The sequence below is a fragment of the Mustelus asterias genome, unplaced genomic scaffold (assembly GCF_964213995.1).
Source record: "Mustelus asterias unplaced genomic scaffold, sMusAst1.hap1.1 HAP1_SCAFFOLD_684, whole genome shotgun sequence".
In the NCBI taxonomy this organism is placed as follows: Eukaryota; Metazoa; Chordata; class Chondrichthyes; order Carcharhiniformes; family Triakidae; genus Mustelus; species Mustelus asterias.
The window spans coordinates 101,045-125,860 of NW_027590633.1; the positions used below are offsets into that span (position 1 = coordinate 101,045).

Here is a 24,816-nt window from a genome sequence, read left to right on the forward strand (position 1 = left end):
TGAAAAGATTGAGTATGTGGACATTAAGAAAGGATGTGTTGGAAATTTTGAACAGCATCAGGATAGATAAGTCGCCGGGACTGGATGGGATGTACCCCAGGTTACTGTGGGAGGTGAGGGAAGAGATTGCAGAGCCTCTGGCGATGATCTTTGCGTCGTCGATGGAGACGGGAGAGGTTCCGGAGGATTGGAGGATTGCGGATATGGTTCCTATATTCAAGAAAGGGAATAGGGATAGCCCAGGAAATTACCGACCGGTGAGACTAACCTCAGTGGTTGGTAAGCTGATGGAGAAAATCCTGAGGGACAGGATTTATGAACATTTAGAGAAGTTTAGTATGCTCAAAAGTAGTCAGTACGGCTTTGTCAAAGGCAAATCGTGCCTTACGAGCCTGGTGGAGCTCTTTGAAAATGTGACTAACCACATTGACGAAGGAAAAGCGGTAGATGTGGTTTACATGGACTTCAGCAAGGCATTTGATAAGGTCCCCCATGAAAGACTTCTTGAGAAAGTGAGAGGGCATGGGATCCAAGGGGCTGTTGCCTTGTGGATCCAGAACTGGCTTGCCTGCAGAAGGCAGAGAGTGGTTGTAGATGGGTCTTTTTCTGAATGGAGGTCGGTCACCAGTGGATCATAGAATCATAGAAACCCTACAGTGCAGAAAGAGGCCATTCGGCCTATCGAGTCTGCACCGACCACAATCCCACCCAGGCTCGACCCTCATACCCCTACATATTTTACACGCTAATCCCTCTAATCCTTGCATCCCAGGACACTAAGGGGCAATTTTAGCATGGCCAATCAACCTAACCTGCACATCTTTGGACTGTGGGAGGAAACCGGAGCACCCGGAGGAAACTCACGCAGACACGAGGAGAGTGTGCAAACTCCACACAGACAGTGACCCAAGCCGGGAATCGAACCCAGGTCCCTGGAGCTGTGAAGCAGCAGTGCTAACCACTGTGCTACCGTGCCGCCCTGTAGTGCCCCAGGGATCTGTTCTGGGACCCTTGCTGTTTGTCATTTTCATAAATGACCTGGATGAGGAAGTGGAGGGATGGGTTGGTAAGTTTGCCGACGACACGAAGGTTGGTGGTGTTGTGGATAGTTTGGAGGGATGTCAGAAGCTGCAGCTTGACATAGATAGGATGCAAGACTGGGCGGAGAAGTGGCAGATGGACTTCAACCCGGATAAATGTGTAGTGGTCCATTTTGGCAGGTCAGATGGGATGAAGGAGTATAATAAGTTTTCAGGAGAGGATGGCACCTGTACAAGAGGGAGGGGTCACAACTAAGTTGGAAGGGCACAAATATCCTGGCTGGGAGCTTTGCTAGAGCAGTTCGGAGGGGTTTAAACTGGTATGGCAGGGGGGTGGGGATCAAAATATTAGGTCTACAAGCGTAGAGGCTGGGGACGAGCTTGGGGCTGGGACAAGGCTGGCAAAGAAGAAGAGCGCTCTGGGGGAGGACGACCTCACTGGGCCTGGAGGTCTGGAGTGCTTATACTTCAATGCAAGGAGCGTAGCAGGTAAAACAGACGAACTTGGGGCCTTAATGCTCACGAGGAATTTGGATGTGGTTGCGGTGACAGAGACTTGGTTGAAAGAGGGACAGGACTGGCAGCTGAATATTCCAGGGTACAAGTGTTTTAGGCGAGACAGAGGAGGGGCCAAAAGAGGTGGGGGAGTAGCGGTATTAGTTGGAGAGCATATTACAGCGGTGCAGAGGGAGGACAATTCAGAGGGGTCGTGTAACGAGTCACTCTGGGTGGAGCTTAGAAACAGGAAAGGCGCAGCCACTATGTTGGGGGTGTACTACAGGCCCCCCAACAGCCCAAGGGAAGTGGAAGAATGGATATGTCAGGAGATACTGGATAGGTGCAGGAAAAATAGGGTTGTTGTAGTGGGAGACTTCAATTTCCCTGGTATAGACTGGAAATCGCTGAGGGCAGGGACTCTGGATGGGGAGGAATTTGTAAAATGTGTACAGGAGGGTTCGTTGGAACAATATGTAGACAGCCCGACTAGAGAGGGGGCTATACTGGACCTGGTACTGGGGAATGAGCCCGGTCAGGTCTTCAAAGTTTTGGTAGGGGAACATGTGGCAAATAGTGACCACAATTCTGTTAGCTTTAGGATAGTGATGGAAAAGGATGAGTGGTGTCCCAAGGGTAAGGTGTTGGATTGGGGGAAGGCTAACTTTAGTGGGATCAGGCAGAAATTGGCAGCTCTTGATTGGGAGAGGCTGTTTGAGGGTAAATCCACATCTGGTATGTGGCAGTCTTTGAAGGAACAGTTGTTAGGGCTACAGGACAAGCATGTGCCTGTAAAAAAGAAGGATAGGAAGGGTAGGATTAGCGAACCGTGGATAACCAGGGAAATTGAGGGACTGGTCAAAAAGAAAAGAGAGGCGTATGTTAGGTCCAAGCAGCTAAAAACGGAGGGAGCTCTGGAGGAGTACAAAGAAAGTAGGAAAGTACTCAAACGGGGAATTAGAAGAGCAAAAAGGGGTCACGAAATGTTCTTGGCAGACAGGATTAAGGAGAATCCCAAGGCATTTTATTCATACGTTAGGAACAAAAGGGTTGTTAGGGAAAAAATCGGACCTCTCAGGGACAAAAGTGGGGACTTATGCTTGGAGCCCAAAGAAGTAGGGGAGATCCTAAATGAATACTTTGCGTCGGTATTCACAAAGGAGAGGGATGTGTTGACTGGGAGTGTCTCTGAGGGGAGTGTTGAACCGTTGGAGAAAATCTCCATTACAAAGGAGGAAGTGTTAGGTTTGTTAGAGAATATAAAGACTGACAAATCCCCAGGGCCTGATGGAATCTATCCAAGGCTGCTCAGGGAGACGAGAGGTGAAATCGTTGGGCCTCTGACGCAAATCTTTGTCTCGTCACTGGACGCAGGTGAGGTCCCAGAGGATTGGAGGATAGCTAATGTGGTCCCGTTATTTAAGAAGGGTAGGAAGGATAACCTGGGTAATTATAGGCCGGTGAGCTTGACGTCCGTGGTGGGGAAGTTGTTGGAGAAGATTCTTAGAGATAGGATGTATGCGCATTTAGAAAGGAATAAACTCATTAATGATAGTCAGCATGGTTTTGAGAGAGGGAGGTCATGCCTCACTAACCTGGTGGTGTTTTTTGAAGAAGTGACCAGAATGGTTGACGTAGGAAGGGCCGTGGATGTTGTCTATATGGACTTTAGTAAAGCGTTTGACAAAGTCCCTCATGGTAGGCTAGTGAAAAAGGTTGGATCCCATGGGATAAAGGGGGAGGTGGCTAGATGGGTGGAGAACTGGCTTGGTCATAGAATACAGAGGGTGGTAGTGGAAGGGTCTTTTTCCAGCTGGAGGCCTGTGACTAGTGGTGTTCCGCAGGGCTCTGTATTGGGACCTCTGCTGTTTGTGATTTATATAAATGATCTGGAAGAAGGAGTAACTGGGGTGATCAGTAAGTTTGCGGACGACACAAAACTGGCAGGACTTGCAGATAGTGAGGAACATTGTCAGAGGCTACAGAAGGATATAGATAGGCTGGAAATTTGGGCAAAGAAATGGCAGATGGAGTTCAATCCTGATAAATGCGAAGTGATGCATTTTGGTGGGAATAATGTAGGGAGGAGCTACACGATAAATGGAAGAACCATAAAGGGTGTAGAGACGCAGAGGGACCTGGGCGTGCAAGTCCACAGATCTTTGAAGGTGATGTCACAGGTGGAGAAGGTGGTGAAGAAGGCATATGGCATGCTTGCCTTTATAGGACGGGGCATAGAGTATAAAAGTTGGGGTCTGATGTTGCAGATGTATAGAACGTTGGTTCGGCCGCATTTGGAATACTGCGTCCAGTTCTGGTCGCCACACTACCAGAAGGACGTGGAGGCTTTGGAGAGAGTACAGAGGAGGCTTACCAGGATGTTGCCTGGTATGGAGGGGCTTGGTTATGAGGAGAGATTGGGGAAACTGGGGTTGTTCTCCTTGGAAAGACGGAGGATGAGGGGAGACTTAATAGAGGTGTATAAAATTATGAAAGGCATAGATAGGGTGAACGGTGGGAAGCTTTTCCCCGGGTCGGTGGTGACGTTCACGAGGGGTCATAGGTTCAAGGTGAAGGGGGGGAGGTTTAACACAGATATCAGAAGGACATATTTTACACAGAGGGTCGTGGGGGCCTGGAATGTGTTGCCGGGCAAGGTGGTGGAGGCGGACACACTGGGAACGTTTAAGACTTATCTGGACAGCTATGTGAATGGAATGGGAATGGAGGGATACAAAAGAGTGGTCTAGTTTGGACCAGGGAGCGGCGCGGGCTAATTGTTCTTTGTTTCTCGTTTCAAGGCTTCATTCTATGATCATCTTGCTGGTGCCAGTACAGAGCGAGACTGCGGATAGTTGGGAACCTGTCTCGGGGGCAGGGAATTCAGATGGTGTTCGTAAAGCAGAAGTTGAAATGAATAGGGTTGGGAAGCATTTTCTGATCAGGGCCAGTGTGATCTCCTGGACTCGTTTCGATCGCCTCAGGGGGTCGGAGAGGAATTTCCCAGATTTTTGTTCCCCATATTGGCCCTGGGGTTTTCACTCTGGGTTTTCGCCTCTCCCTGGAGATCACATGGTCTGGAATGGGGGGTTGGGGGTGAGTTAATAGGTTGTGATGAACAAAGCATCGTAGCTGTGAGGGACAGCTCGGTGGATAGGATATTAGGATGTAGATAGGCTGGAAAATTGGGTGGGGATCCTGGATTCAGGATTCAATCCTGGACCGGGGAGCGGCGCGGGCTTGGAGGGCCGAAGGGCCTGTTCCTGTGCTGTATTGTTCTTTGTTCTTTGTTCTAATATCAAGGGTAAGACTCTTAGCAGTGTAGAGGATCAGAAGGACCTTGGGGTCCGAGTCCATAGGACTCTTCAATCGGCCCCGCAGGTGGAGGAGGTGGTTAAGAAGGTGTATGGTGTCCTGGCCTTTGTCAATCGAGGGATTGAGTTTAGGAGTTGGGAGATAATGATGCAGCTATATAAGACCCTCGTCAGACCCCACTTGGAGTACTGTGCTCAGTTCTGGTCGCCTCATTACAGGAGGGATGTGGAAATGATTGAAAGGATGCAGAGAAGATTTACAAGGATGTTGCCTGGATTGGTTGGCATGCCTTATGAGGATAGGTTGAGGGAGCTCGGTCTTTTCTCCTTGGAGAGACGAAGGATGGGAGGTGACCTGATAGAGGTTTACAAGATGTTGAGAGGTATAGATCGGGTGGATTCTCGGAGGCTTTTTCCCAGGGCTGAAATGGCTGCTACGAGAGGACACAGGTTTAAGGTGCTGGGGAGTAGGTACAGAGGAGATGTCAGTGGTAAGTTTTTCACTCAGAGGGTGGTGGGTGAGTGGAATCGGCTGCCGTCAGTGGTGGTGGAGGCAAACTCGATCGGGTTTTAAGAGACTTCTGGATGAGTACATGGGACTTTATAGGATTGAGGGTTATAGGTAAGCCTATATATAAGCCTCGGTAGGTAGGGACATGACCGGCGCAACTTGTGGGCCGAAGGGCCTGTTTGTGCTGTATTTTTTCTATGTTCTATGTTCTAAGATGGGGTGAGATGGAGTTGATTCTGAGACTAGGGTCCTGGATCTTAATAAAGGAAACTACGATGGTATGAGATGTGGGTTGGCTATGATAGATTGGGAAACATTACTTAAAGGAATGACGGTGGATAGGCAATGGCAAACATTCAAGGAGCTCATGGCTGAATGGCAACAAGTTGGCATTAAGTTGATCTTTCTCTCCACTCTAGCTATGACTGTAACACTACACTCTGCACTCTCTCCTTTCCTTCTCTATGAATGGTATGCTTTGTCTGTACAGCGTGCAAGAAACAATACTTTTCACTGTCTGTTAATACATGTGACAATAATAAATCAAATCAAATCAACAATTGTTTATACCTGTCTGGCGCTAAAGTAAAACTGGAAAGGTGGCCAAACCATGGCTTACAAGGGAAACTAGAGACAGTATTAGATCCAAGTGAGAGACATACAAATTGGCCAAGGAAAACAACAGACTTGAGGTTTGGAGCAGTTTAGAATTCAGCAAAGGAGGACCAAGGGTCTGATTAAGAATCATAGAATCATAGAATCCCTACAGTACAGAAAGAGGCCATTTGGCCCATCGAGTCTGCACCGACCACAATCCCACCCAGGCCCTACCCCCATATCCCTACATATTTTACCCACTAATCCCTCTAACCTACGCATCTCAGGACTCTAAGGGGCAATTTTAGCATGGCCAATCAACCTAACCCGCACATCTTTGGACTGTGGGAGGAAACCGGAGCGCCCGGAGGAAACCCACACAGACACGAGGAGAATGTGCAAACTCCACACAGACAGTGACCCAAGCCGGGAATCGAACCCAGGTCCCTGGAGCTGTGAAGCAGCAGTGCTAACCACTGTGCTACCGTGCTGCCCTCAGAGGTTAATCCCAGAGATTGAGAAGGGGAAAATAGAGTAGGTGAGTTAGCTTGCGGGGAACATAAAAACAGACTGTAAAGATTTCTATAGGAATGTGAGGAGAAAAAGATTGGTGAAGACAAATGTAGGTCCCTTACTGTCAGAAACAGGGGGATTTATAATGGGGAACAAAGAAATGGCTGAACAACTGAATACATACTTTGCTTCTGTCTTCACAAAAGAGGACACAAATAAGATACTAATAATGGTGGCGAACACAGGATTTATTGAGAGGGAGGAACTGAAGGAAATCAGTATTTGTAGAGAAATAGTGCTGGTGAAACAATGTCTAATAATCTACATCCCAGCTTACTTCAGGAAGTGGCCCTGGAAATAGTGGACGCATTGGTGGTCATCTTCCAAGATTCTATAGACTGTGGAACAGTCCCTACAGTTTGGAGGGTAGGTAATGTAAACCCACTATTTAAAAAGAGAGGTATATAGAAAAGAGGAAATTATGGACCAGTCAGCCTGACATCGGGAGTGGGGCAAATTCTGGAAACCATTATCAAAGATTTTATTGCAAAACACTTGGAAAACAGTGGCGGGATCGGACAGAGACAGCATGGATTTATTAAAGGGAAATCATGCTTGACAAATCTACTGGAATTCTTTGAGGATGTAACCAGCAGAGTTGATGAGGGGGAGTCAGGGGATGTGGTTTATTTGAACTTTCAGAAGACTTTCAACAAAGTCCCACATAAGAAATTATCCTGTAAAATTAAAGCACATGGGATTGGGGTAGTCTATGATGGGATATACCCCAGAATACTGAGAGAGGCAAGGGAGGAAATTGCTGAGGCCTTGAGAGAAATCTTAGTTTCCTCACTGGCTACAGGGGAGGTCCCAGAGGGTTGGAGAATAGCCAATGTTGTTCCTTTGTTTAAGAAGGGTAGCAAGAATAATCCAGGTAATTACAGGCCGGTGAGCCTTACATCAGTGGTAGGGAAATTATTGGAGAGGATTCTTCGAGACAGGATTTATTCCCACTTGGAAATAAGTGGACGTATTAGTGAGAGGCAACATGGTTTTGTGAAGGGGAGGTCGTGTCTCACAAATTTGATTGAGTTTTTCGAGGAAGTGACGAAGATGATTGATGAGGGTAGGGCAGTGGATGTTGGCTACATGGACTTCAGTAAGGCCTTTGACAAGGTCCCTCATGGCAGACTGGTGCAGAAGGTGAAGTCGCATGGGATCAGAGGTGAGCTGGCGACGTGGATACAAAACTGGCCTAGTCAAAGAAGACAGAGGGTAGCAGTGGAAGGGTGCGTTTCTGAATGGAGGGCTGTGACAAGTGGTGTTCCTCAGGGATCAGTGCTGGGACCTTTGCTGTTTGTAATATATATAAATGATTTGGAGGAAAATGTAACTGGATTGATTAGTAAGTTTGCGGACGTCACAAAGGTTGGTGGATTTGCGGATAGCGATGAGGACCATTAGAGGATACAGCAGGATATAGATCGGTTGGAGACTTGGGCGGAGAGATGGCAGATGGAGTTCAATTACCACAAATGTGAGGTAATGCATTTTGTAAGGTCTAATACAGATAGGAAATATACAGTAAATGGCAGAACCCTTGGGGGTATTGATAGGCAAAGGGATCTTGGTGTACAGGTACACAGGTCACTGAAAGTGGCAATGCAGGTGGAGAAGGAGTCAAGAAGGCATACGGCATGCTTGTCTTCATCGGCTGGGGCACTGAGTTTAAAAATTGGCAAGTCATGTTGCAGCTTTATAGAACCTTAGTTAGGTCGCACTTGGAATATAGTGTTCAATTCTGGTCGCCACACTACCAGAAGGATGTGGAGGCTTTGGAGAGGGTACAGAAAAGATTTACCAGGATGTTGCCTGGTATGGAGGGCATTAGCTATGAGGAGAGGTTGGAGAAACTTGGTTTGTTCTCACTGGAGCGACGGAGGTTGAGGGGCGACCTGATAGAAGTCTATAAGATTATGAGAGGCATGGACAGAGTGGATAGTCAGAAGCTTTTTCCCAGGGTGGAAGAGTCAATTACTAGGGGGCCCAGGTTGAAGGTGCGAGGGGCAAGGTTTAAAGGAGATGTACGAGGCAGATTTTCTACACAGAGAGTAGTTGTTGCCGGGGGAGGTAGCAGAAGCGGGTACGGTAGTGACTTTTAAGGGGCATCTTGACAAATACATGAATAGGATGAGAATAGAGGGATATGGTCCCCGGAAGGGTAGGGGGTTTTAGTTCAGTCGGGCAGCATGGTCGGTGCAGTCTTGGAGGACCGAAGGGCCCTGTTCCTATGCTGTAATTATCTTTGTTCTTTGTTGTTCTTTGTAAATGGTCTATCCTGCATCCTCAGACTGTGACCCCTGGTTCTGGACTCCCCCATCATTGGGAATATCCTCCCTGCGTCTACCCTGCTTCGCCCTGTTAGAATTTTATAAGTCTCTGTGAGATGTAAAGAACGACATTGTGTACTTTAGCCACGCCTCACAACTTAACAAGAAGATATCCTAGTCTTTACTTGCCCCAGTCTGTCTTTGATTATTGATAAAATGGACCAGCAAAGTGAGGTTAGGCGTCATTGACAGTGCCAGAAGCAGCAATTACCCAGCAATAACCTGTTCACCAATGCACAGACTGGGCTTCCTCCAGTGTCACACTTCAGACCAATCATGGACAAAGCAGCTGAATCCCAGAACGGAGCTGAGATGTGATTTGATTTGATTTATTCTTGTCACATGTATTAACATACAGTGAAAAGTATTGTTTCTTGCGTGCTATACAGACAAAGCATACCGTTCATAGAGAAGGAAACGAGAGAGTGCAGAATGTAGTGCTACAGTCATAGCTAGGGTGTAGAGAAAGATCAATTTAATGCGAGGCAAGTCCATTCAAAAGTCTGACAGCAGCAGGGAAGAAGCTGTTCTTGAGTCGGTCGGTGCGTGACCTCAGACTTTTGTGGAGGTACAAATCATGGAAACCCTACAGTGCAGAACTGCACCAACAACAATTCCACCCAGTTCCTACCCCCATAACCCGACATATTTACCCAGCTAATCTCTCTAACCTACACATCCCGGCAATAAGTGGCAATTTAGCATGGCCAATCAACCTAACCCGCACACCTTTGGACTGTGGGAGGAAACCAGAGCACCCGGAGGAAACCCAAGCAGACACGGGGAGAATGTACAAACTCCACACAGACAGTGACCCAAGCCGGGAATCGAACCCAGGTCCCTAGCGCTATGAGGCAGCAATGCTAACCACTGTGCCACTGTGTCATCCCTTTGTCTCTTTTTTTCAACAGAAGAAGGTGAAAGAGAGTATGCCCAGGTTGCGTGGGGTCCTTGATTATGCTGGCTGCTTTTCCGAGGCAGCGGGAAGTGTAGACAGAGTGAATGGATGGGAGCCCAAAAGAGAAAATGCTGGAAAATCTCAGCAGGTCTGGCAGCATCTGTAAGGAGAGAAAAGAGTCCAGATGACCCTTTGTCAAAGCTCAGTGGATGGGAGGCTGGTTTGCGTGATGGATTGGGCAATATTCATGACCTTTTGTAGTTTCTTGGGCAGAGCAGGAGCCATACCAAGCTGTGATACAACCAGAAAGAATGCTTTCTATGATGCATCTGTAAAAGTTGGTGAGAGTCGTAGCTGACATGCCAAATTTCCTCAGTCTTCTGAGAAAGTAGAGGCGTTGGTGGGCTTTCTAAACTATAGCGTCAGCACTGTATAGATTTTATGGTTCTATATCCTGGCAAATCACACAACTAAGGCTGTAGAGAGGGCTTTAAACTAAATAATTGTGGGGAGGGTTCATGTGAAGGGAAAGTTAAAGAGAAGGGGCAAGGAAATAGTGCAGGATAGCAATGTGGGCAATGATATCCAGAGTGTGACAGGAAGAGACAGAATCATAGAATCCCTACAGTGCAGAAGGAGGCCATTCGGCCCATCAAATCTACGCTGACCACAATCCCACCCAGGTCCGATCCCCCTAACTCCACGTTTTTATTCTGTAAGGCCCCTAGGGGCAATTTAGCATGGCCAATCAACCTACCCTGCACATCTTTGGAATGCGGGAGGAAACTGGAGCACCCGGAGGAAACCCACGCAGACATGGGGAGAACGTGCAAACTCCACACAGTCACCCAAGGCCAGAATCAAAATGGGTCCCTGGCGCTGTGAGGCAGCAGTGCTAACCACTGTACCACCGTGCCACCCGATACAAACATAAATATACCAGCAAATAAGGTCAAAATGGGTAAAAATGGAAAGAAGACAGAATTAAAGGCTCTTTATCAGAATGCACAAGGTGCATTCATAACAAGGTGGATAGGTTAATGGCACAAATAGCAATAAATTTGTATGATATAACAAATGTTGTGCCTTTGTTTAAAAAAGGCTGCAGGGAAAAAAAGCCTGGGAACTACAGGCCAGTGAACCTCTTACCTGTGGTGGGTAAGTTGTTGGAAGGTATTTTGAGAGACAGGATCTACAGGCATTTAGAGACGCAAGGACTGATTAGGGACAGTCAGCATGGCTTTGTGAGTGGAAAATCATCTCTCACAAATTTGAGTTTTTTGAAGCGGGAACCAAGAAGGTAGATGAGGACAGTGCAGTTGATGTTGTCTACATGGACTTTAGCAAGGCCTTTGACAAGGTACCACATGGTAGGTTGTTGCATAAGGTTAAATCTCACGGGATCCTGGGTGAGGTAGCTAAATGGATACAAAATTGACTTGATGACAGAAGCCAGAGGGTGGTTGTGGAGGGTTCTTATTCAAACTGGCAGCCTGTGACCAGCGGTGTGCCTCAGGGTTCAGTGCTGGGTCCACTGTTATTTGTCATTTATATTAATGATTTGGATGAGAATATAGGAGGCATGATTAGTAAGTTTGCAGATGACACTAACATTGGTGGCATGGTGGACTGTGAAGAAGGTTTTCTTGGATTGGAACAGGATATTGATCAATTGGGCCAGTGGGCTGGTGAATGGCAGATGGAGTTTAATTTAGATAAATATGAGGCCTTGCATTTTGGTAGATTGAACCAGGGCAGGACTTACTCAGTTAATGGTAGGGCGTTGGGGAGAGTTACAGAACAAAGAGATCTCGGGGTACATGTTCATAGCTCCTTGAAAGTGGAGTCACAGGTGGACAGAGTGGTGAAGAAGGCATTCAGCATGCTTGGTTTCATTGGTCATAACATTGAATACAGGAGTTGGGACATCTTGTTGAAGTTGTACAAGACATTGGTAAGGCCACACTTGGAATACTGTGTGCAATTCTGGTCGCCTTATTATAGAAAGGAGATTATTAAACTTGAAAAAGTGCAGGAGAGATTTACTAGGACGCTACTGGGACTTGACAGTTTGAATTATAAGGAGAGGCTGGATAGACTGGGACTTTTTTCTCTGGAACATAGAAGGCTGAGAGTAATCTTATAGAGGTCTATAAAATAATGAGGGGCACAGATCAGCAAGATAGTCAATATCTTTTCCCAAAGGTAGGGGAGTCTAAAACTAGAGGGCTTAGGTTTAAGGTGAGAGGGGAGAGATACAAAGGTGTCCAGAGGGGCAACTTTTTCACACAGAGGGTGGTGAGTGTCTGGAACAAGTGCCAGAGGAAGTAGTAGAGGCGGGTACAATTTTGACTTTTAAAAAGCATTTAGACAGTTACATCGGTAAAATGAGTATAGAGGGATTTGGGCCAAATGCAGGCAATTGGGACTAGCTTTAGGGTTTAAAAAAAAAGGACAGCATGGACAAGTTGGGCCGAAGGGCCTGTTTCCATGCTGTAAACCTCTATGACTATGACTCTAATACATTCTAGAGCCAACCAAGGAACAGGCGACATTATACCTAGTAATGCGTAATGAAACAGGATTAATGAATGACTTCATAGTAAATGATCCTCTAGGTAGGAGAGATCAAAATATGAGTGAATTTCACACTCGGTTTGAGGGTGAGAAATGTGGGTTTGAAACTAGTGTCATAAAGGCAATTACAAGGATATGTCGACAGTGTCAGCTAAAATGCAAGGGGAAAATAGGTTAAAGGGTCGGACATTACAGAAATAGTTAAGATAAGTTTATTTATTAGTCACAAGTAAAGCTTACATTAACACTGCAATGAAGTTACTGTGAAATTCCCCCAGTCGCCACACTCCGGCGCCTGTTCAGGTCAATGCACCTAACCAGCGTGTCTTTCAGACTGTGGGAGGAAACCGGAGTACCCAGAGGAAACCCATGCAGACACGGGGAGAATGTGCAAACTCCACACAGACAGTGACCCAAGTCGGGAATCGAACCCAGGTCCCTGGCACTGTGAGGCAGCAGTGCTAACCACTGTGCCACTGTGCCACCTCATTAGTGCCACTCACTAAGTGTCCTGTCTGGAGACAATACACATCTCTTTAACCCTCTCTCCACTCACACTGTCTGTACCTTTAAGACTTGATTACCTGTAAAGACTTGCATTACAACCATTATTTTGTAAATTGAGTTTGTGTCTTTATATGCCCTGTCTGTGAACAGAACTCCCACTCACCTGACGAAGGGGCAGCGCTCCGAAAGCTAGTGGCTTGTGCTACCAAATAAACCTGTTGGACTTTAACCTGGTGTTGTGAGACTTCTTACTGTGCCCACCTCATTAGTGCCAGATATTTAAGGAGATACATTCCAAAGATATATTCTAGCAAGAAAGAAAGACTATCTGTGAAGAATATACAATTGGTGGCTAAATTAGGAAGTTAAGCATGGTATCAAATTGAAACAACAGATGTACAATGATGCAAAGATTAGTTGTAGGACCAACAATTGGGAACTTTTAGGAACTAGCAAAACTGAAAAAAGAGGAAGAAATTGGAGTATGAGAAATTAAGAAATATAAAAACAGACAGTAAAAGCTTCGACAAGTATATAAAAGGAAAAGAGTAGCAAAAGTGAGCATTTGTCCCTTAGAGGGTGAGACTGGGGAATTAATAATAGGAAAGGGTCCAGAGGAGGTTCACAAAAATGATCCCTGGAATGAAGAGCTTGTCACATGAGGAACGGTTGAGGACTCTGGGTCTGCACTCGTTGGAGTTTAGAAGGATGAGGGGGGATCTTATTGAAACTTACAGGATCCTGCGAGGCCTGGATAGAGTGGACGTGGAGAGGATGGTTCCACTAGGAGGAAAAACTAGAACCAGAGGGCACAACCTCAGGCTAAAGGGACGATCCTTTAAAACAGAGATGAGGAGGAATTTCTTCAGCCAGAGAGTGGTGAATCTGTGGAATTCTTTGCCGCAGAAGGCTGTGGAGGCCGGGTCATTGAGTGTCTTTAAGACAGAGATAGATAGGTTCTTGATTAATAAGGGGATCAGGGGTTATGGGGAGAAGGCAGGAGCATGGGGATGAGAAAAATATCAGCCATGATTGAATGGAGGAGCAGACTCGATGGGCCGAGTGGCCTAATTCTGCTCCTATGTCTTATGGTCTTATGGCAGAGACTTTGAATAAGTATTTTTTATCTGTCTCACAATTAAAGACACAGAAAGCATTCCAAGAACAGGCAGCATGGTGGCACAGTGGTTAGCACTGCTGCCTCACAGCGCCAGGGACCTGGGTTCAATTCCTGGCTTGGGTCACTGTCTGTGTGGAGTTTGCACGTTCTCCATGTGTCTGGGGGGTTTCCTCCAGGTACTCCGGTTTCCTCCCACAGTCCGAAAGACATGCTGGTTAGGTGCATTGGCCGTGCCAAATTCTCCCACAGTGTACCCGAACAGGCACCGGAGTGTGGCGACGAGGGGATTTTCACAGTAACTTCATTGTAGTGTTAATGTAAGCCTACTTGTGACACTAATAAATAAACTTTAAACTTTAAAAGAAAAGCAGGAGGTAATAGGGAAAGGAACTTAAAACAGCGGTGATCACGAGAGCCAAAGGGACGAGGAAAACGAACAGGGCTAAAGTGTGACTATTGCAGAAAATACGGACGCATGGGATTGAGGGTGATTTAGCGGTTTGGATCAGGAATTGGCTAGCTGTAAGAAGGCAGAGGGTGGTGGTTGATGGGAAATGTTCATCCTGGAGTTCAGTTACTAGTGGTGTACCGCAAGGATCTGTTTTGGGGCCACTGCTGTTTGTCATTTTTATAAATGACCTGGATGAGGGCGTAGAAGGATGGGTTAGTAAATTTGCGGATGACACTAAAGTCGGTGGAGTTGTGGACAGTGCGGAGGGACATAGATAAGCTGCAGAGCTGGGCTGAGAGGTGGCCAATGGAGTTTAATGCGGAAAAGTGTGAGGTGATTCACTTTGGAAGGAGTAACAGGAATACAGAGTACTGGGCTAATGATAAGATACTTGGTAGCGTGGATGAACAGAGAGATCTTGGTGTCCCTGAAAGTTAGCACCCAGGTTGATAGGGTTGTTAAGAAGTGGTACGGAGTGTTAGCTTTTATTGGTAGAGGGATTGAGTTTCGGAGCCATGAGGTCATGTTGCAGCTTTACAAAACTCTGGTGCGGCCGTACTTGGAGTATTGCGTACAGTTCTGGTCGCCGCATTATAGGAAGGATGTGGAAGCATTGGAAAGGGTGCAGAGGAGATTTACCAGAATGTTGCCTGGTATGGTGGGAAGGTCTTATGAGGAAAGGCTGAGGGACTTGAGGCTGTTTTCGTTAGAGAGAAGAAGGTTAAGAGGTGACTTGATAGAGGCATACAAGATGGTCAGAGGATTAGATAGGGTGGATAGTGAGAGCCTTTTTCCTCGGATGGTGATGGCTAGCACGAGGGGACATAGCTTTAAATTGAGGGGTGATAGATATAGGACAGATGTCAGAGGTAGGTTCTTTACTCAGAGAGTGGTAAGGGCATGGAATGCCCTGCCTGCAGCAGTAGTGGACTCGCCAACATTAAGGGCATTTAAATGGTCATTGGATAAACATATGGATGATATTGGAATAGTGTAGGTTAGATGGGCTTTCGATTGGTTTCACTGGTCGGCGCAACATCGAGGGCCGAAGGGCCTGTACTGCGCTGTAATGTTCTATGTTCTAAATGCCCTGGACCTGATGGCCTGCATCCTGGAGTCTTAAAGGTGGTGGCTGCAGCAATAGTGGATACATTGGTTGTAATCTTCCAAGATTCCTAGCATTCGGGAAAAGTTCCAGCAGACTGGAAAACCGTAAATGTAACACTTCTGTTCAGGGAGACAGAAAACCGAGAACAATACTCCAGTAGTCGCTGACAATATAATGGTGGAAAGAGAGCAAATTGTGAAGAGGATACGGTATGCCAAGGGATATCATTAGGTGAAGTGAATGGGCAGATGGAGTACAACCTCCAGGTGGCGCTGTTCCCAGGTATCTGCTGTCCTAAAGTAAAGGTGCTGTATAAAACGGAAATTGAGGTTATTTGTCATGTGTATTTAATTAGTATAGGGATAGGGATGTTTTGCTGCAATTGCCTTGGGCATTGGTGAGGCCACACTTGGAGTATTGTGTGCATTTTACGTTTCCTTATCTGAGGAAGGATGCCCTTGTTATAGAGGGAGTACAGCGAAGGTTTACCAGGCTGATTCCCTGGGCTGGCAGGTCTGTCATATGAGGTGAGACTAAGTCAGTTCGGATTATATTCACTGGAGTTTAGAAGAGTGAGAGGGGATCTCATAGAAACTTATAAAATTCTAACAGGTTTAGACAGGGCAGATTCAGAAAGAATGTTCCCAATGGTGGAGGAGTCCAGAACTAGAACAAAGAACAAAGAAAATTACAGCACAAGAACAGGCCCTTCGGCCCTCCAAGCCTGCACCGAACATGCTGCCCGACTGAACTAAAACCCCTACCCTTCCGGGGACCTTATCCCTCTAGAGGGATCTGGGTGTGCAAGCCCACAGATCCTTAAACGTGGCAGCACAGGTGGAAAAGGTGGTGAAGAAGGCATATATGGCATGCTTGCCTTTATTGGACAGGGCATAGAGTACACAAGTTGGGATCTGATGATGCAGCTGTATAGAACGTTGGTTAGGCCACATTTGGAATACTGCGTCCAGTTCTGGTCGCCACACTACCAGAAGGATGTGGAGGCTTTGGAGAGAGTGCAGAAAAGGTTTACCAGGATGTTGCCTGGTATGGAGGGTATTAGCTATGAGGAGAGATTGAGTAAACTAGGGTTGTTCTCCCTGGAAAGACAGAGGTTGAGGGGCAAACTGATAGAAGTTTATAAAACTATGAAGGGCATAGATAGGGTGAACAGTTGGAAGCTTTTTCCCAGGTCAGAAATGACAAACACAAGGGGTCACAAGTTCAAGGTAAGGGGGGACAAGGTTCAATACAGATATGCGGGGGACGTATTTTACACAGAGGGTGGTGGGGGCCTGGAATGCACTGCCAAGCAAGGTGGTTGAGGCAGACACGCTAGGATCATTTAAGACTTGTCTAGACAGCCACATGAACAGACTGGGAAGAGAGGGACACAAACGGATGGTCTAGTTAGGAACACGTGATCGGTGCAGATTTGGAGGGCCGATGGGCCTGTTCCTGTGCTGTATTGTTCTTTGTTCTTTGTTCTATTCCCATCCTATTCATGTATTTGTCAAGCTGCCCCTTAAAAGTCACTATTGTATCTGCTTCCACTACCTCCCCCGGCAGCGTGTTCCAGGTACCCACCATCCTCTGGCTAAAAAACTTGCCTCGTACATCTCCTTTAAACCTTGCCCCTCGCACCTTAAACCTATGCCCCCTAGTAATTGACTCTTCCACCCTGGGAAAAAGCTTCTGACTATCCACTCTGTCCATGCCTCTCATAATCTTGCAGACTTCTATCAGGTCGCCCCTCAACCTCCGTCGTTCCAGTGAGAACAAACCAAGTTTCTCCAACCTCTCCTCATAGCTGACACCCTCCATACCAGGCAACATCTTGGTAAATCTTTTCTGTACCCTCTCCAAAGCCTCCACATCCTTCTGGTAGTGTGGTGACCAGAATTGAACGCTATATTCCAAGTGCGGCCTAACTAAGGTTCTATAAAGCTGCAACATGACTTGCCAATTTTTAAACTCAGTGCCCTGACAGACGAAGGCAAGCATGCCGTATGCCTTCTTGACTACCTTCTCCACCTGCATTGCCACTTTCAGTGACCTGTGTACCTGTACACCCAGATCCCTGTCCCTATCAATACCCTTAAGGGTTCTGCCATTTACTGTATATTTCCCATCTGTATTAGACCTTCCAAAATGCAATACCTCACATTTTTCTGGGTTAAACTCCATCTGCCATCTCTCCACCCAAGTCTCCAACTGATCTATATCCTGCTGTATCCTCTGATGGTCCTCATCGCTATCCACCAACCTTTGTGTCGTCTGCAAACTTACCAATCAAACCAGTTACGTTTTTCTCCAAATCATTTATAAAAATATTACAAACAGCAAAGGTCCCAGCACTGATCCCTGAGGAACACCACTTGTCACAGCCCTCCATTCAGAAACGCACCCTTCCGCTGCTACCCTCTGTCTTCTTTGATCGAGCCAGTTCTGTATCCATCTTGCCAGCTCACCTCTGATCCCATGAGACTTCACCTTCTGTACCAGTCTGCCATGAGAGACCATGTCAAAGGCCTTACTGAAGTCCATGTAGACAACATCCACTGCCCCTCACCAATCATCTTCGTCACTTCCTCGAAAAACTCGATCAAGTTAGTGAGACACGACCTCCCCTTCACAAAACCATGTTGCCTCTCACTAATACGTCCACTTATTTCCAATTGGGAGTAAATCCTGTCTCGAAGAATCCTCCCCAATAATTTCCCTACCACTGACATGAGGTTCACCAGCCTATAATTACCTGGATTTTCCTTGCTACCTTTCTTAAACAAAGGAACAACATTGGCTATTCTCCAATCCTCTGGGATCTGCCCTGTAGCCAGTGAGGATACAAATATTTCTCTCAAGGCCCCAGCAATTTCCTCCCTTGCCTCTCTCAGTATTCTGGGGTGTATCCCATCAGGCCCTGGGGACTTGTCTACCTTAATGTTTCTGAAGAACCCCAATACCTCCTCCTTTTTGATCTCAACATGACTCAAACTATCTACACACCGTTCCCCAGACTCATCATCCACCAAGTCCTTCCCTGTGGTGAATACTGATGCAAAATAGTCATTGAATACCTCGTCCAATTAGAGGTTATAGAATCATAGAGGTTTACAGCATGGAAACAGGCCCTTCGACCCAACTTGTCCATGCCGCCCTTTTTTTTAAACCACTAAGCTTGTACTAATTGACCACATTTGGCCCATATCCCTCTATACCCATCGTACCCATGTAACTGTCTAAATGCTTTTTAAAAGACAAAATTGTCCCCGCCTCTAGTACTACCTCTGGCAGCTTGTTCCAGACACTCACCACCCTCTATGTGAAAAAATTGCCCCTCTGGACACTTTTGTATCCCTCCCCTCTCACCTTAAACCTATGCTCTCTAGCTTTAGACTCCCCTATCTTTGGGAAAAGATATTGACTATCTAGCTGATCTATGCCCCTCATTATTTTATAGACAAACAAACAAAGAACAAAGAACAATACAGCACAGGAACAGGCCCTTCGGCCCTCCAAGCCCGCGCCGCTCCCCGGTCCAGGATTGAATCCTGAATCCAGGATCCCCGCCCAATTTTCCAGCCTATCTACATACCAATATCCTATCCACCGAGCTGTCCCTCACAGCTACGATGCTTTGTTCATTACAACCTATTAACTCACCCCCACCCCCCCATTCCAGACCATGTGATTTCCAGGGAGAGGCGAAAACCCAGAGTGAAAAACCCCAGGGCCAATATGGGGAAAAGAAATCTGGGAAATTCCTCTCCGACCCCATGAGGCGATCGAAACGAGTCCAGGAGATCACAATGGCCCTGATCGGAAAATGCTTCCCAACCCTAGTCATTTCCACTTCCACGAACACCATATGAATTCCCTGCCCCCGAGACAGGTTCCCAACTATCCGCAGTCTCGCTCTGTACTGGCACCAGCAAGATGATCATAGAATGAGGCCTTGAAACGAGAAACAAGGAACAATTAGCCCGCGCCGCTCCCTGGTCCAAACTAGACCACTCTTTTGTATCCCTCCATTCCCACTCCGTTCATATAGCTGTCTAGATAAGTCTTAAACGTTCCCAGTGTGTCCGCCTCCACCACTTTGCCCGGCAACACATTCCAGGCCCCCACGACCCTCTGTGTGAAATATGTCCTTCTGATATCTGTGTTAAACCTCCCCCCCTTCACCTTGAACCTATGACCCCTCGTGAACGTCACCACCGACCCGGGGAAAAGCTTCCCACCGTTCACCCTATCTATGCCTTTCATAATTTTATACACCTCTATTAAGTCTCCCCTCATCCTCCGTCTTTCCAAGGAGAACAACCCCAGTTTCCCCAATCTCTCCTCATAACCTCTCTAAGATCACCCCACAGCCTTCTACGCTCCAGAGAAAAAAGTCCCAGTCTATCCAGCCTCTCCTTATAACTCAAACCATCAAGTCCCGGTAGCATCCTAGTAAATCTCTTCTGCACTCTTTCTAGTTTAATAATATCCTTTCTATAATAGGGTGACCAGAACTGTACACAGTATTTCAAGTGTGGCCTTACCAATGTCTTGTACAACTTCAACAAAACGTACCAATTCCTGTATTCAATGTTATGACCAATGAAACCAAGCATGTTGAATGCCTTCTTCACCACTCTGTCCACCTGTGACTCCATTTTCAATGAGCTCTGAACCTGTACCCCTAGATCTCTTCACTCTGTAACTCTCCCCAATGCCCTACCATTAACTGAGTAAGTCCTGCCCCGGTTCAATCTACCAAAATGCCTCACCTCCCATTTATCTAAATTAAACTCCATCTGCCATTCGTCAGCCCACTGGCCCAATTGATCAAGATCCTGTTGCAATCCGAGATAACGTTCTTCATTGTCCACTATGCCACCAATCTTGGCAAACTTACTAACCATGCCTCCTATTTTCTCACCCAAATTATTAATATAAATGACAAATAACAGTGGACCCAGCACTGATCCCTGAGGCACACCGCTGGTCACAGGTCTCCAGTTTGAAAAACAACCCTCTACAACCACCTTCTGGCTTCTGTCATGAAGCCAATTTTGTATCCATTTAGCTACCTCACCCAGGATCCTGTGAGATGCAACAACCTACCATGCGGTACCTTGTCAAAGGCCTTGGTAAAGTCCATGCAGACAACATCAACTGCACTGCCCTCATCTACCTTCTTGGTTACCCCTTCAAAAAACTCAATCAAATTTGTGAGACATGATTTTCCACTCACAAAGCCATGCCGACTGTCCCGAATCAGTCCTTACATCTCTAAATGCCTGTAGATCCTGTCTCTCAGAATACCTTCCAACAACTTACCCACCACAGATGTGAGGCTCACTGGCTTGTAGTTCCCAGGCTTTTCCCTGCAGCCCTTTTTAAACAAAGGCACAACATTTGCCACCCTCCAATCTTCAGGCACCTCACCCGTGACTATCGATGATTCAAATATCTCTGCTGGGGAACCCGCAATTTCCTCCCTAGCCTCCCACAATGTCCTGGGATATACTTCATCAGGTCCCGGGGATTTATCTACCTTGATGCGCTTTAAGACTTCCAGCACCTCCTTCTCTGTAATATGTACACTCCTCAAGACATCATTATTTATTTCCCCAAGTGCCCTAACATTCATGCTTTTCTCAACAGTAAATATTGATGAGAAATATTCATTTAGGATCTCACCCATCTCTTGTGGATCCGTACATAGATGACCTTGTTGATCCTTAAGAGGCCCTACTCTCTCCCTTGTTACTATTTTGCCCTTTATGTATTTGTAGAAGCTCTTTGGATTCTCCTTTGCCTTAACTGCTAAAACAATCTCATGTCCCCTTTTTGTCTTCCTGATTTCTCTCTTAACTCTACTCCTACACCCCCTATACTCTTTAAGGGATTCATTTGATCCCAGTTGCCTATACATGTCATGTGCCTCCTTCTTCTACTTGACCAGGGCCTCAATATAGCAAATCATCCAGAGTTCCCTACTTCTGCCAGCCTTGCCCTTCACTCTAAGAGCAATGTGCTTACCCTGAAACCTGGTTAACACACGTTTGAAAGTGTGCCACTTACCAGATGTTCCTTTGCCTTCCCACAGACTCCCGCAATTAACTGTTGAGAGTTCCTGCCTGATACCATCAAAATTGGCCTTGCCCCATGTGGAACTTTAACTTTTGGGCCAGACCTATCATTCTCCATAGCTATCTTAAAACTAATAGAATTATGGTCACTGGTCCCAAAGTGATCCCTCACTAACACATCTGTCACCTGCCCTTCCTTATTTCCCAAGAGGAGGTCACGTTTTGCCCCCTCTCTAGTCGGGCCATCCACATACTGAATGAGAAATTCTTCCTGAATACACTCAACAAATTTCTCTCCATCCAACCCTCTAATACTATGGCTGTCCCCCAGTTAATGTTGGGAAAACTAAAATCTCCGACTATTATCCACCCTATTTTTCTTGGAGCTGTCTGTAATCTCCTTACATTTTTGCTCCTGAATTTCCCGCCAACTATTTGGGGGCCTATAGTACAACCCTATCAAAGTGATTTCCCCCTTCTTATTTCTCAGTTCTATCCATATAGACTCATTGGGTGAACCTGCGGATATATCCCCTCTCAGTACGGCCGTGATGCTTTCACTAATCTCTTCCCTCCTGTTCTATCTTTCCTACAGCATCTGTACCCTGGAACATTGAGCTGCCAGTCCTGTCCCTCCCTTAGCCATGTTTCAGTAATTGCTATAATATCCCAGTCCCACGTACCCATCCATGCCCTGAGTTCATCTGCCTTGCCCGTCAGGCCTCTTGCATTGAAATAAATGCAGTTTAATCTGGACTTCCCTTGCTCTCTGTCTTGCTTCTGTCTGATCTGTCTGGTACTAGGATTACTGACACTGCCTTTACTAATTAATGTGCTCTCTTTAACTTCTGTGCTGTCCTCAAACTTCTCTTCTGTCTCCCTACTGCTTTGGATCCCACCCCCCTGCCAAACTAGTTTAAACCCTCCCGAGTGGCTCTAGCAAATCTCCCCGCCAGGATGTTAGTCCCCCTCCAGTTCAGGTGTAACCCGTCCCTCTTGAACAGGTCACCCCTTCCCCAGAAGAGGTCCCAGTGATACAAAAATCTAAATCCCTGCCCCCTGCAACAGCTCTCAAGCTACGCATTCATCTGCCTAATCCTCCTATTCCTACTCTCACTAGCACGTGGCACCGGCAGTAGTCCTGAAATTACTACCTTCGAGGTCCTGCACGTTAGCCTTCTGCCTAACTCTCTATATTCACACTTCAGGACCTCATTCCTTTTCCTACCTATGCCGTTGATGCCAATATGTACAACGACCTCTGGCTGCTCCCACTCCCCCTTAAGAATGTCCTGCAATCGCTCAGAGACGTCCTTGACCCTGGCACCAGGGAGGCAACACACCATCCTGGAGTCTCGATCGCGGCCACAGAAATGCCTGTCTGTGCCTCTAACCAGCGAGTCCCTCTGGCTCCATGCATAGATTCCCTCTCCTGTCCTTGAGTGGGCCAACCCTCTCCCTGGCTACCTTCTTACTCTTTATATATGTATAAAAAGCCTTGGGATTTTCCTTAATCCCGCTGGCCAATGATTTTTTGTGATCCCTTTTTGCCCTCCTTACTCCTTGCTTAAGTTTCTTTCTACTTTCCTTGTATTCCACACTTGCTTCGTGCGTTCCCAGCCTCCTAGCCTTGACAAATGCTTCCTTTTTCTCTTTGACTAGGCTCACAATATCTCTCATTATCCAAGGTTTCCAAAACTTGCCATACTTATCCTTCATCCTTACAGGAATGTTCCGGTCCTGAATCCCTATCAACTTGCACTTGAAAGCCTCCCACATGCCAGATGTTGATTTGCCCTCAAACATCTGCCCCCAATCTCCATTCTTCAGTTCCTGCCTAATATTGTTGTAATTGGCCTTCCCCCAATTTAGCACCTTAACTTGAGGACTACACTTATCTTTATCCATCAGTACCTTAAAGCGTACTGAATTGTGGTCACTGTTTCCGAACTGCTCCCCTACTGAAACATCGACCACCTGGCCGGGCTCATTCCCCAATACCAGGTCCAGTATGGCCCCTTCCCCAGTTGGACTATCTACATACTGTTTCAAGAAGCCCTCCTGGATGCTCCTTACAAACTCTGCCCCATCCACGCCCCTAACACTAAGTGAGTCCCAGTCAACATAGGGGAAGTTAAAATCTCCCACCGCAACAATCCTGTTACTTTTACACCTTGAGGTTCCTTTGAGAAACTAGGGGTCATAGTTTCAGGATAAGGGGTAAACCTTTTGGAACAGAGGTGAGGAGAAATTTCTTCACCCAGAGGGTGGTGAATGTATGGAATTCACTACCACAGAGAGTAGTTGAGTCCAAAACATTGTCTGATTTCAAGAAGAAATTAGTCTCACAACACCAGGTTAAATTCCAACAGGTTTATTTGGAATCACGAGCTTTCGGAGCACAGCTCCTTCCTCGAATGAGTCTCATCTGATGAAGGGGCAGCGCTCCAAAAGCTCGTGATTCCAAATAAACCTGTTGGACTTTAACCTGGTGTTGTGAGACTTCTGACTGTGCCCCACTCCAGTCCAACACCGGCACCTCCACATCAAGAAGAAATTAGTTATAGCTCTTGGGGCTAAAGGGATCAAGGGATATGAGGGGAAGGGGGGATCAGGATATTGAATTTGATGATCAGCCATGATCAAAATGAATGGCGGAGCAGGCTCGAAGGGCCGAATGGCCTACTCCTGCTTCTAGTTTCTATGTTTCTATTCATGTTCTGATTCTATTGAATTTTGTTTTTGTGTTTTAGGTTAAGGTTTGGTTCCAGAACAGACGTACAAAACAGAAGAAGGATCAGAGTAAAGACTGTGACAGCCGCTCCTCTGGCACATCTGAGTCCATCGCCACCTGTAACATCCTGAGGCTTCTGGAACAGGGAAGATTGTTGTCCATTCCTCCGGCTCCCAGTCTGCTCCCTCAGGGAGCCAGCCCTCTCGGATCTCCAGCGGGTAACGGCTGTGGCCTGGTGTCGTCCAGCAGCAGTTCGCCCGGGCTGACCGGCCCCTCGTTCAGCCTCTCCGCACCCGGCCAGACCACCTCCTCCCCTCAGCACCAGGCTGGCGTTTCTCCCTGCTTCTCCAGCCCGCCGCCGCTGGGTGGTGCCCTGGAACTCTCCACCGGCTACGGAGCGGGCACCTCGGCTTTTGAACCTTACGCACGAACGGAAAGGAAAGACAACGCCACAGAGAAACGGCCAAGCTCATAG

The 24,816-nt window shown here is 46.8% G+C and overlaps 1 protein-coding gene across 1 annotated transcript in view; it reads left to right on the forward strand.

Annotated features, from left to right (window-relative positions):
* vax2 (ventral anterior homeobox 2) overlaps positions 1 to 24,816 on the forward strand; it is a gene marked incomplete at its 5' end in the record, with an annotated part of 124,444 nt that extends 99,628 nt beyond the window's left edge. Inside the window, one exon of the mRNA XM_078205350.1 lies at positions 24,361 to 24,816. Coding sequence (XP_078061476.1) covers positions 24,361 to 24,816 — 456 coding nt within the window. The remainder of the gene's footprint in view (positions 1 to 24,360) is intronic.